Below are 12,644 nucleotides of genomic sequence, written 5' to 3'. Positions count from 1 at the left end.
TTGTAAGACTGCACTATATATATAAGAGTGTGTGTGCGTGTGCGTGTGCGTGTGCGTGTGCGTGTGCGTGTGCGTGTGCGTGTGTTTTATACAGTTCTCCACGCAGGTCAGTGTTAACAGCATTTTTTTTTTTCATTCTGTTTGGAATAACGAGCGTTGGGTAGTGGAGTAGCGAGGAATGTTGTGCGTCTCGTTTTGTCTCTAAAAACAATAGTTTTTTTTTTTTTGGTTGTTTTTCTTTTTGAATGAAAGTCTTGTCCCCGTTTCATTAGTTGTGTCCCCTCCTGTCGGGACAACGGGAGCTACATTTAGAGCAATTACTTCCCCAGAAAACAACTGTCAGTCATTCTTAAAGGGGAAGGCCCGCAATTAATAAACCCCTCTAATCCACTCGTCGTCTTGTTCCCATTCTTCCATGTTCAATTGACATCTGAAGGGCTTAGAAAAGATTCGACAAAAACCTGCTCGGTCTCGTATTATTGTTATTATTATTATAAATTGCTTTCTTGAAGCTAGAACGACTGAAAGGAAATACACATGAACACCCAGGGAGGATCTTGAAACAAAAGTTGACTTCCAGCAACAAAGTGGGGAGAAAAAATAAATACAACCACAAAGAGTTGGGGGCCAGTGTTTAGTCAAAACAAGTGGGAATACTGCTGTGGAAAGAGAACGCAACAAAACCAGAGAACGAGTTTCAGAGCCGGGGGTACAGTAATTCGATGAGTTTCCTATTAAACTAATGTGTTTTTTATTGCGTGGTAATTTGAAAATGCTCCTCTGTTTCAGTTTACATATTGAATTATGATTTAGTATTATTTATTTACAGGCCTGCGGCTTTGTACGATTGCATGTATTGAACAGCGATGTATTTAACGGGGGCAAAGTTACCGAGGTCATGAACATTACCCAAATATCACTTCTGTTTGAAAAATGATTGTAGGATACTGTTGTTTTCATTGATAGAGAACATGGCGCGACAAATTAAATTAAAACGTTACCAAAGTAGTTAAAAGCGATATACAGGTTAAATAACTATGTGTTTATTTGTGTATTTATTTATAAATGCGTGTATCTATTGAAGGAAGGTCTTTGATTTGGGGGAAAAGTTTACATGTATGCAGAACCGTTACAGAAGATCATTTTGTAGGCATCATTACAGAAGACAATACAGAATAGAGAGAGACACCATTCAACACAGCAATGCTTCGAAGGAATTATTTTCTATAATATGCCACTTTTTTCAAACTTATTTTAAAGTTGGTTCTACGGTGTAACATGTTTAAACTTGGAGGGTCTGAGTTTTTAACGCATAACGTTGCTTGAGGTTAATTGTTTAATCCGGACTGTCAATTTTTGTGAACGTTTAACTAAAAATAAAACACAGATGTGCTGGTAATTTGTGCATAACTTCATACATAATCATACAGTAACGTTAAAACCACAGTCGAAACGTGTGCCACTGGCTTGTATACGTTTCAGTATTACTATATACCAGCAATTTTTATAGTTATCGATTAAATGAATAAACTTCTTAGCGCACGTTTTCCATTCTAAACAACAACCGCGTCACAAAAACTACGTTTTTTTAACAGTAAAATATTTAACAGACGTGCACATGGGCATTGGATACTTAACAGACTTGTGTGTAATACATTATTTTCCAAAAGCTTATATATAATTCAAATCGGTGATAAATGTTCTACACTTTTATATCGTTTTTTTCTTTGTATTTTTGTATTCTTTGTGGAAACGCAGTAGTATTTAACAGCATTAAATAAGCGATTCGTTAATTTTGCAAATAAAAATACGACGCCGTACAGCAATTACGCATTTGTTGTGTTTTAATCATGGCGCTGGAAAACACGTATACAGATAAGAAAATTAATGTGACATAGATTTGTTATGAAGATTTGGTAAAAACAATTCTGCACAGATAATCTTGACACACCTTTTTGGTTTATAATTGAACACTGTTTTTTTGGAGCGCATAATAATAATAATAATAATAATAATAATAATAATAATAATAATAATAATAATTAGTGTGAAGAAGTACATTCCAGTTTTGTATATATAATCGTCCCTGATTATTGATTATAACTTGAATCATAGTATCCGATGCATTCGGTTCATCTCGATTATTTCTGTACAACAATTTTACAGACTGATTCTGTAAGCCTGTGCATATTTTCATTAAAATACGCAGCTTGCAAAAAGCCTTCTGCATTGCCCATGGCATAGGGAAATACTGTAAGCCGTGAGCAAACAGACACGTATAGCTGGCACTATATGGAATTCAAGCATATATCCCGTGATGTTAAACCGCGTTCATCCAAACCCTACCTACAAGAACAGAAAACACCTGTTGCGGATGCTGTACATTAATTTGGAACAGGGTCGGTCTGTTCAAGTCGTGCATTTGTTATTCTGATAAGGTAAGACGGTTGATATGTTTGCCAGTAGACGGATACTAATTTAAATGAACCGGCCCATCATTTAACACGCAGAAGGCTTTTTTTTTTTACTTTTGCAAAAGCTTAGCAAATCTGACCCTGCTTAAAAAGAAACACACGCATTATAAATAAATCTACACATTCAAGCCTCATTCAAACGTGTTAATGTCTTGAGTTTGAAATGCTACCCAGTTCAAAATAGTTACATTTTTTTGGCAACGCATTAAAAAGCGTAGCCAGACCTACACTATATCAGAGAACTTATTTTATTTAAGTATAGTTACGTTCTCCATTGATAATCAAATTGAAATACAAGTTTGAAGTATGTGCCAGTGTTACAGAAACAGTTTTTTCAGCCTATATAACGAGCCATTAAAAAAAAACAAAAAAAACAACGGACGCTTATCTGTAATTACAAACAGATTACTTACATCAATACGCAATTATTTTTTTTACAATTTTCTGCCAAGACATCTGTTCTGTAGTTATTGGAAATTAATCTGCTTTTATTAATAATACATTCATATAGTCCTCTGATTAGCCAATGGTTGCTTTTAATGTCTTTTACTAGGGGCTGTGTTTAATACAATTTAATAAAGGGGACCTGGACCGATCGTAGCTTGTTCGCTTCATATTTATCGAATTGCTGGTACTAATAATTGCTGCATTTGTATTAATTAATTTATGAGGCATAAATAAATATAAATGCAAACAACCAACCCCATATAATAAAATGCATCAAATACTAGGATAATAATAATAAAACAATACAAAATTAATGCATTAATAATAACCTATTATAATACAACCAGGAAAACACGGTCACCAGATTACACTCACTGCGTCTCACTCTGGACAGGCTATACAAACCTTTAGTTTAAATTGAAAAAGCCCAGTTTATTTTTTTTAAATGCATTATCGATTTGTTTTTCAGTCCGGCGAGTATAAGAGCCTCCCTCTGCTCTGTACAGGCCGTCTATAAGAGCCTGCCCTGGACTGGAGGGTTTTATCAAAGAAGAAAAAAAAAAGTTATTCACTTTACAGCAACCAGCACAGAGCAGAGGGATGCACTTGTATTCTCTGTAACAGAAGAAAAACAGAATGACCCAAATAGCTGTTTTAATATTTTCACTGCACTGGTGCAAGTTAAAACGATTGATAAAACTGCTTTATACTTTACCATGTTTTTTCTCATCATGATTACAATATGATTTCACTGTATTATTTTACTGTGGATAAACTTGGCTGATCTTTACAATGCTAAACCGCTGTTAGAATATTCTATAGCAATCCCAAGTATAGAGAACTCAGGAGAGCACCGTGCTGTACTGTGCATGTGAAGATGAAGCTGGTGTAAAATACAGTGAATATATTTTTCATTCTGTTTCAGATTCATTGAAGAGGCATTGAAAAAAAAAACAGAAGGGATAATAAATATTCCACAATTGAAAATATATATATATATATAAATTTAGATATTGCTCTTTTGAGCAAAAGCTTCTATATATATAAATATAAATATAAATATTTTTTTCCCGGGCTGGAAGATTGCTTGAATCCCAGTGTTTGAATGCATTTGTCATTGGATTCCATGAGTATGGTGGATGACAGCTGTCTCTCGCCCGGGAACTTTCACGAGATGGTGAAGGCTGGAGGGGCGGCGGTGGGGGGACGCGTCCACAGTATTGACGTCATCCTGGGCTTCAGCAAGGACCAGGACCCCCTCCTGAACCCTGGAGGCCCAGGGACCCACAAATCTGGCATGGAAAGTCTGGGCGACCCGGGGAAACCAGACCCCACCAACCCCTACGGACACCTCTCCTCCCTCAGGGACCACTCTGATCATGCAGCCTTCCATGGTAAGGACTTGAGAAAGCCCCTTGATCTGCTGGTCCCCAGGTTGCATGGCGCCCAGCCCACTGGCTGGTTGATTAGACGTTCCAATGTTTATGATATACGATGTGCTCGGATTATCTTCTTGTTTTCTGAGCTGCTCAGATCTCAGTAAGCAGGGTCTGTTCAGTGCTTGTGTGAATGATGGAGCTGGTCTTGTATTTTATGGAGATTGCGATCTTGGATCTTGATATAGGCTGGTCTTGTGATCTTTCAGGTTTGCGGCTGACCACTACTTGTTGGATTATGTTCTGGTCAGGCCTCAGATGCTAAGCTTGGTTAGTTCTTGGATTGATGGTGATCTTGTTAGATCTCAGGAGCTTATATATACAGAGCAAAAATACAGTGATAAACTAAGGGGAGTTAAACCGAGTTCCTGTTGCTTTGCGCACATGCACGATGGACTGCAGCTGCAGCACGTCAATGCATTATTTCCTGCCCTTGCTATAAAGGAGCACTTCAGTGTAAATGCAAATCTAAAGATTATTGCAACACCCCGGTTTAACTCTGCTCTCCCATGCTTCCCCCTGCTTTTACCAAGCTTCCCTGCACGTCACATGCATTCACATTCTTGAATCATTCTTGACTATGCTTTTACCCCTTTTTAAAGATAATCTGCTATGCTTTCATTGCAGTATAGCACACTGAGCTTGTAATAATGCCACTGAACTTTTAAAGAGGGGTGGCCCTGGTGCCTCTGCATGCTTCTCCACAGCCTTTGATATCTGCTATCTGCTACTGTGTCTCTCAGTACTGCTACCTTGTAAGCTGACTCAATCAGGAGATAACTGATAAACTTTCCTTTCTACCTTTCAGTCTGGAGGGGGGGGGGGGGGGGGGGGGGGTCAGGAGTTTGACAGGACCCTGGAGCCTTTGTGTTTAACACAGGCTGGGGTGCCAGGTTCCTAATCCCCCAGTCAGGAGTTCAGACAGACTGACGGGCCAGGAAGCAGCATCATTAGTCCCGGTTGACCTTTGCCTTTGTCTCGGTGTCACAGATTGACAGCACATGTAGCGACCCCTGTCTCTGCAGTGGCTTTGCACTGATCCCTTAACGAGAGGAAGACCAGCCAATCTAAAAACCTGCCCTCATTAGTTAATTGAGTATTTTTTTTTTTTCGTGACTGGGCAGCGGATATCAAGTTGCAGACTGGCTTGAAGAGGTGGGACGTGCTAGGCAGGGCCCTGACATTTCCACACAAAAGGGAAAGCCATTAAGCTTGTGAGACACTGGCCCACCCCAGGCTGGATTTTGCACATGTTAGTCTGTACCTGTCATGGATTTGTAATGCATTTTCTGCACATTTTACTACTGCTTTGTGTTGTAAACCCTGTTTGCATTTTTATTGTCTTGTCCATGAAGTCTTTGTTAATAAGGAGTCCACAAAAAAACTATGGGGACACATCTCTGTCTTTAACAATCACGGTCCTAGAGGGGTATTCCACTCCTGGTCTTTGTTCCAACCCTCTTCTAAATTGATTAATTGAACTCCTGACCAAGACTCGGAAGTTTGTAATTTTAAGTATTCTAAAACAAACTTGAGGCTCTTGTATGAAATCTCACTAGAATTCGAAACATGCAAGAAAAAAAGTACTAAAATGAATGCAACTATTACCTCAAGGAACTAAACCTCCTCCATAAAATAAACCCTGATCAATTCGGAAAAATATAACACTGCATTGCTGCCTGTAGCTGTATGTTTTTAATGTGTAGTTTTTATAGTTTAAAAAACAAAACCACTAGCTTCAATGTGCTCTAAACCTTATCATAATAATAATAATAATATAGTGTGCCTCTTTTCATCTGTCAAATGTTGATGGTTATGCAAGTATGCAGCAAGCACACTGTTTTAAACTCCATGTATTATTGCATTCACATGAGCTAACCTTGTACTTTTGTGGGATCTCCCTCCTAGACTCTGGCCTCTTCTCCAATAAGTGCGAGGGGGAGCTGAGCGAGCTGCGGAAGGGCATGGAGAGTGACGGGAAGTCTCCCGAGCCGCTGGAGGAGGAGGAGCAGCCCAAGAAGAAGCACCGACGCAACCGCACCACCTTCACCACGTACCAGCTGCACGAGCTGGAGCGCGCCTTCGAGAAGTCACACTACCCCGACGTGTACAGCCGAGAGGAGCTCGCTGCCAAGGTCAGCCTGCCCGAGGTCCGCGTCCAGGTGAGGAGCGTCCGAGCCAGGGGAGGGAGGGGAGGGAGGGGAGGGTACCACAAAGATACCTCCTTTCCATGACCACGGAGTGACCTCGAATCCAAGCTGATCCGGGTTCTCCCACACTCCTCCTGAACCCCCATTGACGGTCTCCCCGAGTTGAGTGATGTTGCCGGTTTTTCCCAACAAGCTTGTGGCTAAACTGAAAAGATGTTATTGCTTTGCTTCCGCTAGTCCTAACAATTCATAGGCGCTTTTTGTTACCAGAATATTAAAGCGCGGAGAAACCGGCTCACCCTGGATGTGGATTAAATGTTTACGCCCACTCGTCACTTGATTGGTCAAATAGTGAGGGAGGGGTCAGAAAAATCAGGGGCAGCTCTGATTGGCAGCCAATGCGGGTCGGTTAAGTGAACATGGAAACGCAGTCTCAGGGGCAGTAGGGTTTCAACCTGGGTTGGGTGGTGCATGGAAACGAGGTATAAGAGTCTAGCTAAAACATCTCTTGTATTCATACAGCACGCCCCTCCCTCCATTCCACCGCAGTGCTATTCTAACCTTTGCTTTCCTAACCTCCCCCTGCTGCAGGTGTGGTTCCAGAATCGCCGTGCCAAGTGGCGTCGGCAGGAGAAGATGGACGCCAGCACCATGAAGCTGCACGACTCGCCCATGCTGTCCTTCAACCGCCCGCCCATGTCCGCCAACATGGGCCCCATGAGCAACTCCCTGCCCCTGGACCCCTGGCTCACCTCACCCCTGTCCAGCGCCACCCCAGTGCACAGCATCCCTGGGTTCATGGGCCCCCCGCAGGGCATGCAGCCGGGGTACCCCAGCCACTCCTACCTCAACCCCCCCCCAGCCATGGCGCAGGGCATGCAGCACATGGCACCCCCGCCCTACCAGTGCGCGACCACCTTCGTGGACAAGTATCCGCTGGAGGACGTGGACCAGCGCAGCTCCAGTATCGCTGCCCTGCGGATGAAAGCCAAGGAACACATTCAGTCCATGGACAAAACCTGGCTGCCCATCTGACTGACCGGACAGAAGGATTAAAACAGACAAAACTGTTTTAAAATACAAATAATACAAATAATAATAATAACAATACAATTATTATTATTTTTATTATAAAAAAAAATCAAATGACGTTGAAATAAAAATGTTAAGAAATTTATAAGAGAAAAAGACTTGCTATCCCCCCTCCTCCCCCTCTGGAATCATCTACCAATGTAAGAAAAGTTACACGCAAGAGACAGCCGTTCAGTCAATCCTCCACATTAGGGCAGCTGTGCTCTGGCATTAGACGCCATCTCTTTCAAACCTAAATGCCTAAGGAATTGTATTTTGATGCTGTTTGGATGTTTGAAGCCAGCTCCCGGAGAGACGACTGTGTTAAAAATGTTCTGAGGTTAAGGGGTTAGACTTAAAAAGCTGAAAGCGATGTATATAAAGGACGTGGATTCCTGTGAATTAACTGGACTTCTGAATCAATGCAATCATCTGATTTCAGCTCAGCTCTGCTATGAATGTACATGCAAATGATATTGTCTCAAAAAAAAAAAAAAGAAGCTGGTGGTTTGTGAACAATCCATTTGATACATGGGGGGGGGGGGGAGTCGGGAAGGTTTTTAGTAAAGTCACCCAGATTTACCCCTCTACACTGAGAAATAGATCGGTCCCCACTCCCTAAGAGCTATAAAGAACAGGGGGGTGAGGAAAAGCACCCACCAGCAGTTTGCTCATTGCCCTTTTAAATTCTGAATTTATGCACTTGTGTTCTCAGACATTGTTAGATTGTATCTTTACTCTTAAAAGGGGCTCATTAAAAGGCTATGATTTGCCATTAGGATTAGATCTAACAGCTATACCTTTTGCTGTAGCGAATGTTTATGGCTTCTGTCTTAAGTGCAGCTAAGGGTTGGGCAAACCTACCCAAGGGTAAATTAAACTTTGATTTCTATGGACAGCTGGACAAGAATCTAGACAGGGCAGAGTGGGTAAGATGTGAGCTGTTTGGTTATTTTTTTATTTCTGTGGTGTTTCAATGTAACAGAAGGAACTCTTAACTTTGTAACTGTTAATTAGAGGTTTACAAGAATTGTACCTCGCACCCTTATATTAAAAAGAGCTTAGTTTCATTCTACGACTAGGAAAGGAAAATAGATTAGTGGGAGAAGTTTGTCGGGATATTGTTGTTCCAGGGATATAGTTCAAGTGTAGACTAGAATTAAGAGTGATCATCATTCGCTCCCCATGCTCCCCATTACTCCTGTCCGTCCACAATATGTTTGTTAATAAATCTGAACACCTGTAAAATGTATTCTGTATATATATTTTAACAATAGGCACCCCTATGGAGGTGTCACTCTGTTTTGACATCTCATTTTGAATTCCTGATGCCTCTTTTTCACTGCGGGCTCCGGGCAGTGGAAAGGGTATAATTCAAGAATCCCATTCAGATACCCTGACCCAAGAGATAGCTTAGAGCCATAAGCCAGGTCAAGCCAGGTCACAGAGTGACCAGCAAAGGGTCCAATGTGGATCTGGACTGATACCTTCATCCTGATACTGTAACACACTGTCCTGTTAAATACATAGTCAGCGTACAATATAACTGCATGCGTTGATTACCAGCAAGTGTCATTAACCTGCGGTTCTTATACATTGGATAGGCTGTGTCAATCCTGTGGAAACACAGCACTACAACCAATGCTATCTTCCAGTCCAGGCAGCTTGCAAACTAATTCATCCAGACGTTAACGGCTAGTTTTCTGATCTGGACCCCATTGAAGCGTGCAGATGTTTTTTTTTTCATTCCAGTTCTAAAGAATACTATTCTTTCTTGCGGGGGTGTTGGTTAGTTTTATACCATTCCTGATGATATTGTAATACAGTGTGTGTTGGACAAAACAGTCAATGGTAATATGCGAGGAAATGACAGCCTTGACCGGGTCTAACAGCATAGTTAAGATACAGAGAAGAGCATCGAACAGACTGGACCAATGCTAAGCCAAAGGATCATGTGATTAAGAAAAACAAAAAGTACATTACAGTGGAGATCTGGAAAGGGAGTCGTTATTTTTCCCGAGTTTGTGTGCAGATACGATTGTATTTCTGTGTTCTGTTTTTTTTTTGCTTTATCTGCTGTAGTTCTAGAATTGTGTTCTACTGAGATGTTGTCTTCCACGTTCTGGAAAAGGATGGGAACATTCCAAAATAAAACAAACAAACAGTCTAGTTTAACAGATCTCTGATCTTAATGTCTTGGTTCTTACTTACAGCTATAAATGGGCCCGGCTTTGGAGCTGTGACGGTCCCATTGCACACAATCAACCTCCTCACTATCCCATTCACTTACAGACAAGTTTGAGAAAGAGCAATGTGATAACCTTACAATACCATTGCATTAGCATGCGTGCTATTGTAATGGGCAACGTTGTGTGATACACAGCCGTTACGGACTCTGTCCTGTCGGTGGGATGAGTTTAAAAGCTCCAAAACCACGAATGCAGACGAGCCCGACATTTTTGCATTGTGGTTAAGACGCTCGCTTGGGGTGCGCTGGGTCGCCAGTCCGCACCCAGGAGGAGGGGCGGGTGCCAGCTGGACACAGTGCCAGGTCCAGAGATGCTGTGCCAGCAGCCTGGGCCTACACATTGCTTCTGAAAAGACTCCTGAAAGCGGATTGTGGGGAAGAACATTAGCATTGCACAGGCTTCCATGCAGAAGGGTTCAACCTATGGGCTTGAGTGTGCAGCATTTGTATATTTTCAGAATACATTTTTGCTGGATTAGCTGGTAAGTATGCGCAAAACATGACATTAAGCAGGTAGGGAATGAAAGCTTCCCTTTAAATTGCCCTACATTATTCAAAACTGGGTGTTCAAATCATCCAGGGGGTCTGTAAGCGGAAGTCCAGTGAAACAGTAGTGCAGTTCCCATCTCTCTCTCTCTCATGGTCCGGTGCCAGGCTGTTAGGAAGATGAGCACTCCAGTCAGTCAGTGCCTTGGCGGGAGGCCCTCAAATCGGGGCTGCTGGCTGGGTAATTGCCCCCAGGCCTGGCCACTGGAGCACATGCTCCACGCAGTTCGCTCTCAGTAATTACATTAGCAGCATGTGAACTCTGCTCCGAGACAGATGGAGCGTGGGGGAACCCCCTCGATTTACCAGCAAACTCCAACCTGGTTTTGCTTTTATTCCCCCCCCCATGACAATTACCGCACACACACAGCTCACACGGCTTTAGGGGTGGATAAAGGATATGGTGAGGGACTAGTCTTAATTGTATTACTTGGTAAGTGTTGCGCTTTGACACATTTTACTTGTTGTTAGTAGAAGCAGGCTGCTGGGTTTTTTTTTCAGCTTGATCTTAGCTGGGGAAATCAGCTTGATGGACAGCACTCTAAAAAACATGTTTACAGTTCAGGAATCCCTTGCGTCTGCTTTAGAGAGGGTTTGAATCTTATTTAAAATTTTGCAAGCGTTGATTAACTCTTTAACCTAAGAACATTTTCTTAAACGCTTTTCAAAAAACAGTCCTGAAAACAGTTTTGCGAACCACTTTGTGTTTAATCAGACACATATCCGGGATGGAAATAAGACTCCTACTGCATAGCAGTTCCACCCATTCCAGATTTTACTATGAGCTTGATTAGCCACAGTGTGTATAGGTAACAAGCTCAGGTGTGTCTTATTAAACTCTGAGTAAAACCAGGGATGGATCACACTGCTATGCAATGGGAGTCTTATTTCCACCCCTGCTTATAGACATATGTTCAAAGCATTTACACCAGTCTGCATTTTACATTATAAAAAGAGTACAATAGAGAAGGCTTATATTTAACATCATAAAAACTTGCAAGGCAACAATGTACTCATGCTGTAATTGGCCGTGCTGTTTAGAAATACATTCACCATAGATTATTATATACCTTTAATATGCTATTCTGTATTAGTTACATGGATTACTGCAGCGTTTTATTTAATTTTATATAATGGATAATTCACGCACCGGAGTTCAAACACACATACAGCGCACAGCGAACAGTCAGTGCGAAGGACTGCGTTACACTTATAAAAAGTTGTTCACTAAGTATTCAGGAAAGCAAAAATAAAACGAGTACCGCTCGCAGCCGGATGATTGTGCAATTCGTCAGGTGTAATGACGTGGAAAATCCTCCAATTAGTCATCGCTGTGGCTTGGGAGAGTTGAGGGCTGACGGCTCTGGGATTACTGCACTGACCGGTAACTACCATCATACTCAGCGCCGGCTGGTTTAATTGGGGGCGAGTGCTGGACTATCAGGACTCCCAAACCCATCAGCAGGCGCTTCGGAGGCGGGGGTCCGCCAGCTCATTAAGAACAATTAAGTCCCTAACTACTAATTAATGGCGTAATCTATTATTTGACTCCCTTGAAGGTTGCTAATAGGGACCGGGGTTGAATCCAGCAGTACAGTTCAGGGGACGCGTTTCTGAGCCGTGATAATGAGGGAAGCGAGCGGAATTAATCGGGTTTGATTAAGGAAGCTTTACAATGGGACACAGCTTTTTCGCATGACATCATTGGAGGTCGCAGGGGGGGAGGAGGGGGTCCGGTTTGAAGGCTGGCGCCAGTTTTTTTTTTTTTTTGACCGAGACCGTATGTCTTGTCTGTCTGGTATGATAAGGTATAGCTCTACAGCAGGCCGCGGTACATTGACCATACTTTCTCCATGCTTACACTATGCGTTTACCGGGCTTTGTTGTAACTCCCCGCTGTTTTTTTATTTGCCACACTCATTCACCAGTTCTGTGTCTCACTATCTGAGGGTCCGACAGATAGACCCATCTTGCCTTATTGGCTAGTATTTTGTAATCTAGTTACAGGGAGTCAGAGAACAGAGTCCTTCTCTAATGATTGAGGACAGGGGGGTTGACAGACAATCTAGCCAGGGGATAAAGAACATGCCCTGGGCACACAATCTGGGATCCCGCGTTGGATTGGATTACTTCTAATCTTGGAAACTGTGAATGTATCCGAAAGCAGCAATAGCACGATTCCGTTAATAGGAAAGAAAAGGTACAGTTAAGGAGAAAGGAGACATTTCAGGTCAAAGCCACGGCGAACGGTCCAATTCCTAACATGGTATAA

General features: G+C 42.2%; 1 protein-coding gene across 3 annotated transcripts; it reads left to right on the top strand.

The window, feature by feature from the left end:
• Positions 1–398: 398 nt before the first annotated feature.
• LOC117401216 (retinal homeobox protein Rx1-like) lies at positions 399–9,774 on the top strand. 3 transcript variants are annotated; one of them, XM_059014251.1, is made up of 4 exons: positions 399–709; positions 4,004–4,315; positions 6,266–6,519; positions 7,099–9,774. In XM_059014251.1, exons 2-4 carry the CDS (start codon positions 4,027–4,029, stop codon positions 7,540–7,542), a joined length of 987 nt encoding a protein of 328 aa, XP_058870234.1. In that variant the 5' UTR covers positions 399–709; positions 4,004–4,026; the 3' UTR covers positions 7,543–9,774. The 3 variants fall into 3 exon arrangements, with proteins under 3 accessions (XP_058870234.1, XP_058870233.1, XP_033857640.3); XM_059014250.1 differs by having other exon boundaries at positions 3,847–4,315; XM_034001749.3 differs by lacking the exon at positions 399–709 and having other exon boundaries at positions 2,752–4,315.
• Positions 9,775–12,644: the final 2,870 nt, after the last annotated feature.

Source organism: Acipenser ruthenus, chromosome 47, assembly GCF_902713425.1.
Source record: "Acipenser ruthenus chromosome 47, fAciRut3.2 maternal haplotype, whole genome shotgun sequence".
Classification (NCBI taxonomy): domain Eukaryota; kingdom Metazoa; phylum Chordata; class Actinopteri; order Acipenseriformes; family Acipenseridae; genus Acipenser; species Acipenser ruthenus.
This window is presented reverse-complemented; position numbering and strand designations above follow the sequence as displayed.

What these genes read in the sequence shown, in the direction of transcription:
- LOC117401216 (XM_059014251.1), top strand. Translation starts at nt 4,027, where the DNA reads ATGCATTTGTCATTGGATTCCATGAGTATGGTGGATGACAGCTGTCTC. An exon ending in TGATCATGCAGCCTTCCATG is followed by an intron (nt 4,316 to 6,265) that starts GTAAGGACTTGA and finishes TCTCCCTCCTAG; the next exon opens with ACTCTGGCCTCTTCTCCAAT. An exon ending in TGCCCGAGGTCCGCGTCCAG is followed by an intron (nt 6,520 to 7,098) that starts GTGAGGAGCGTC and finishes CCCCTGCTGCAG; the next exon opens with GTGTGGTTCCAGAATCGCCG.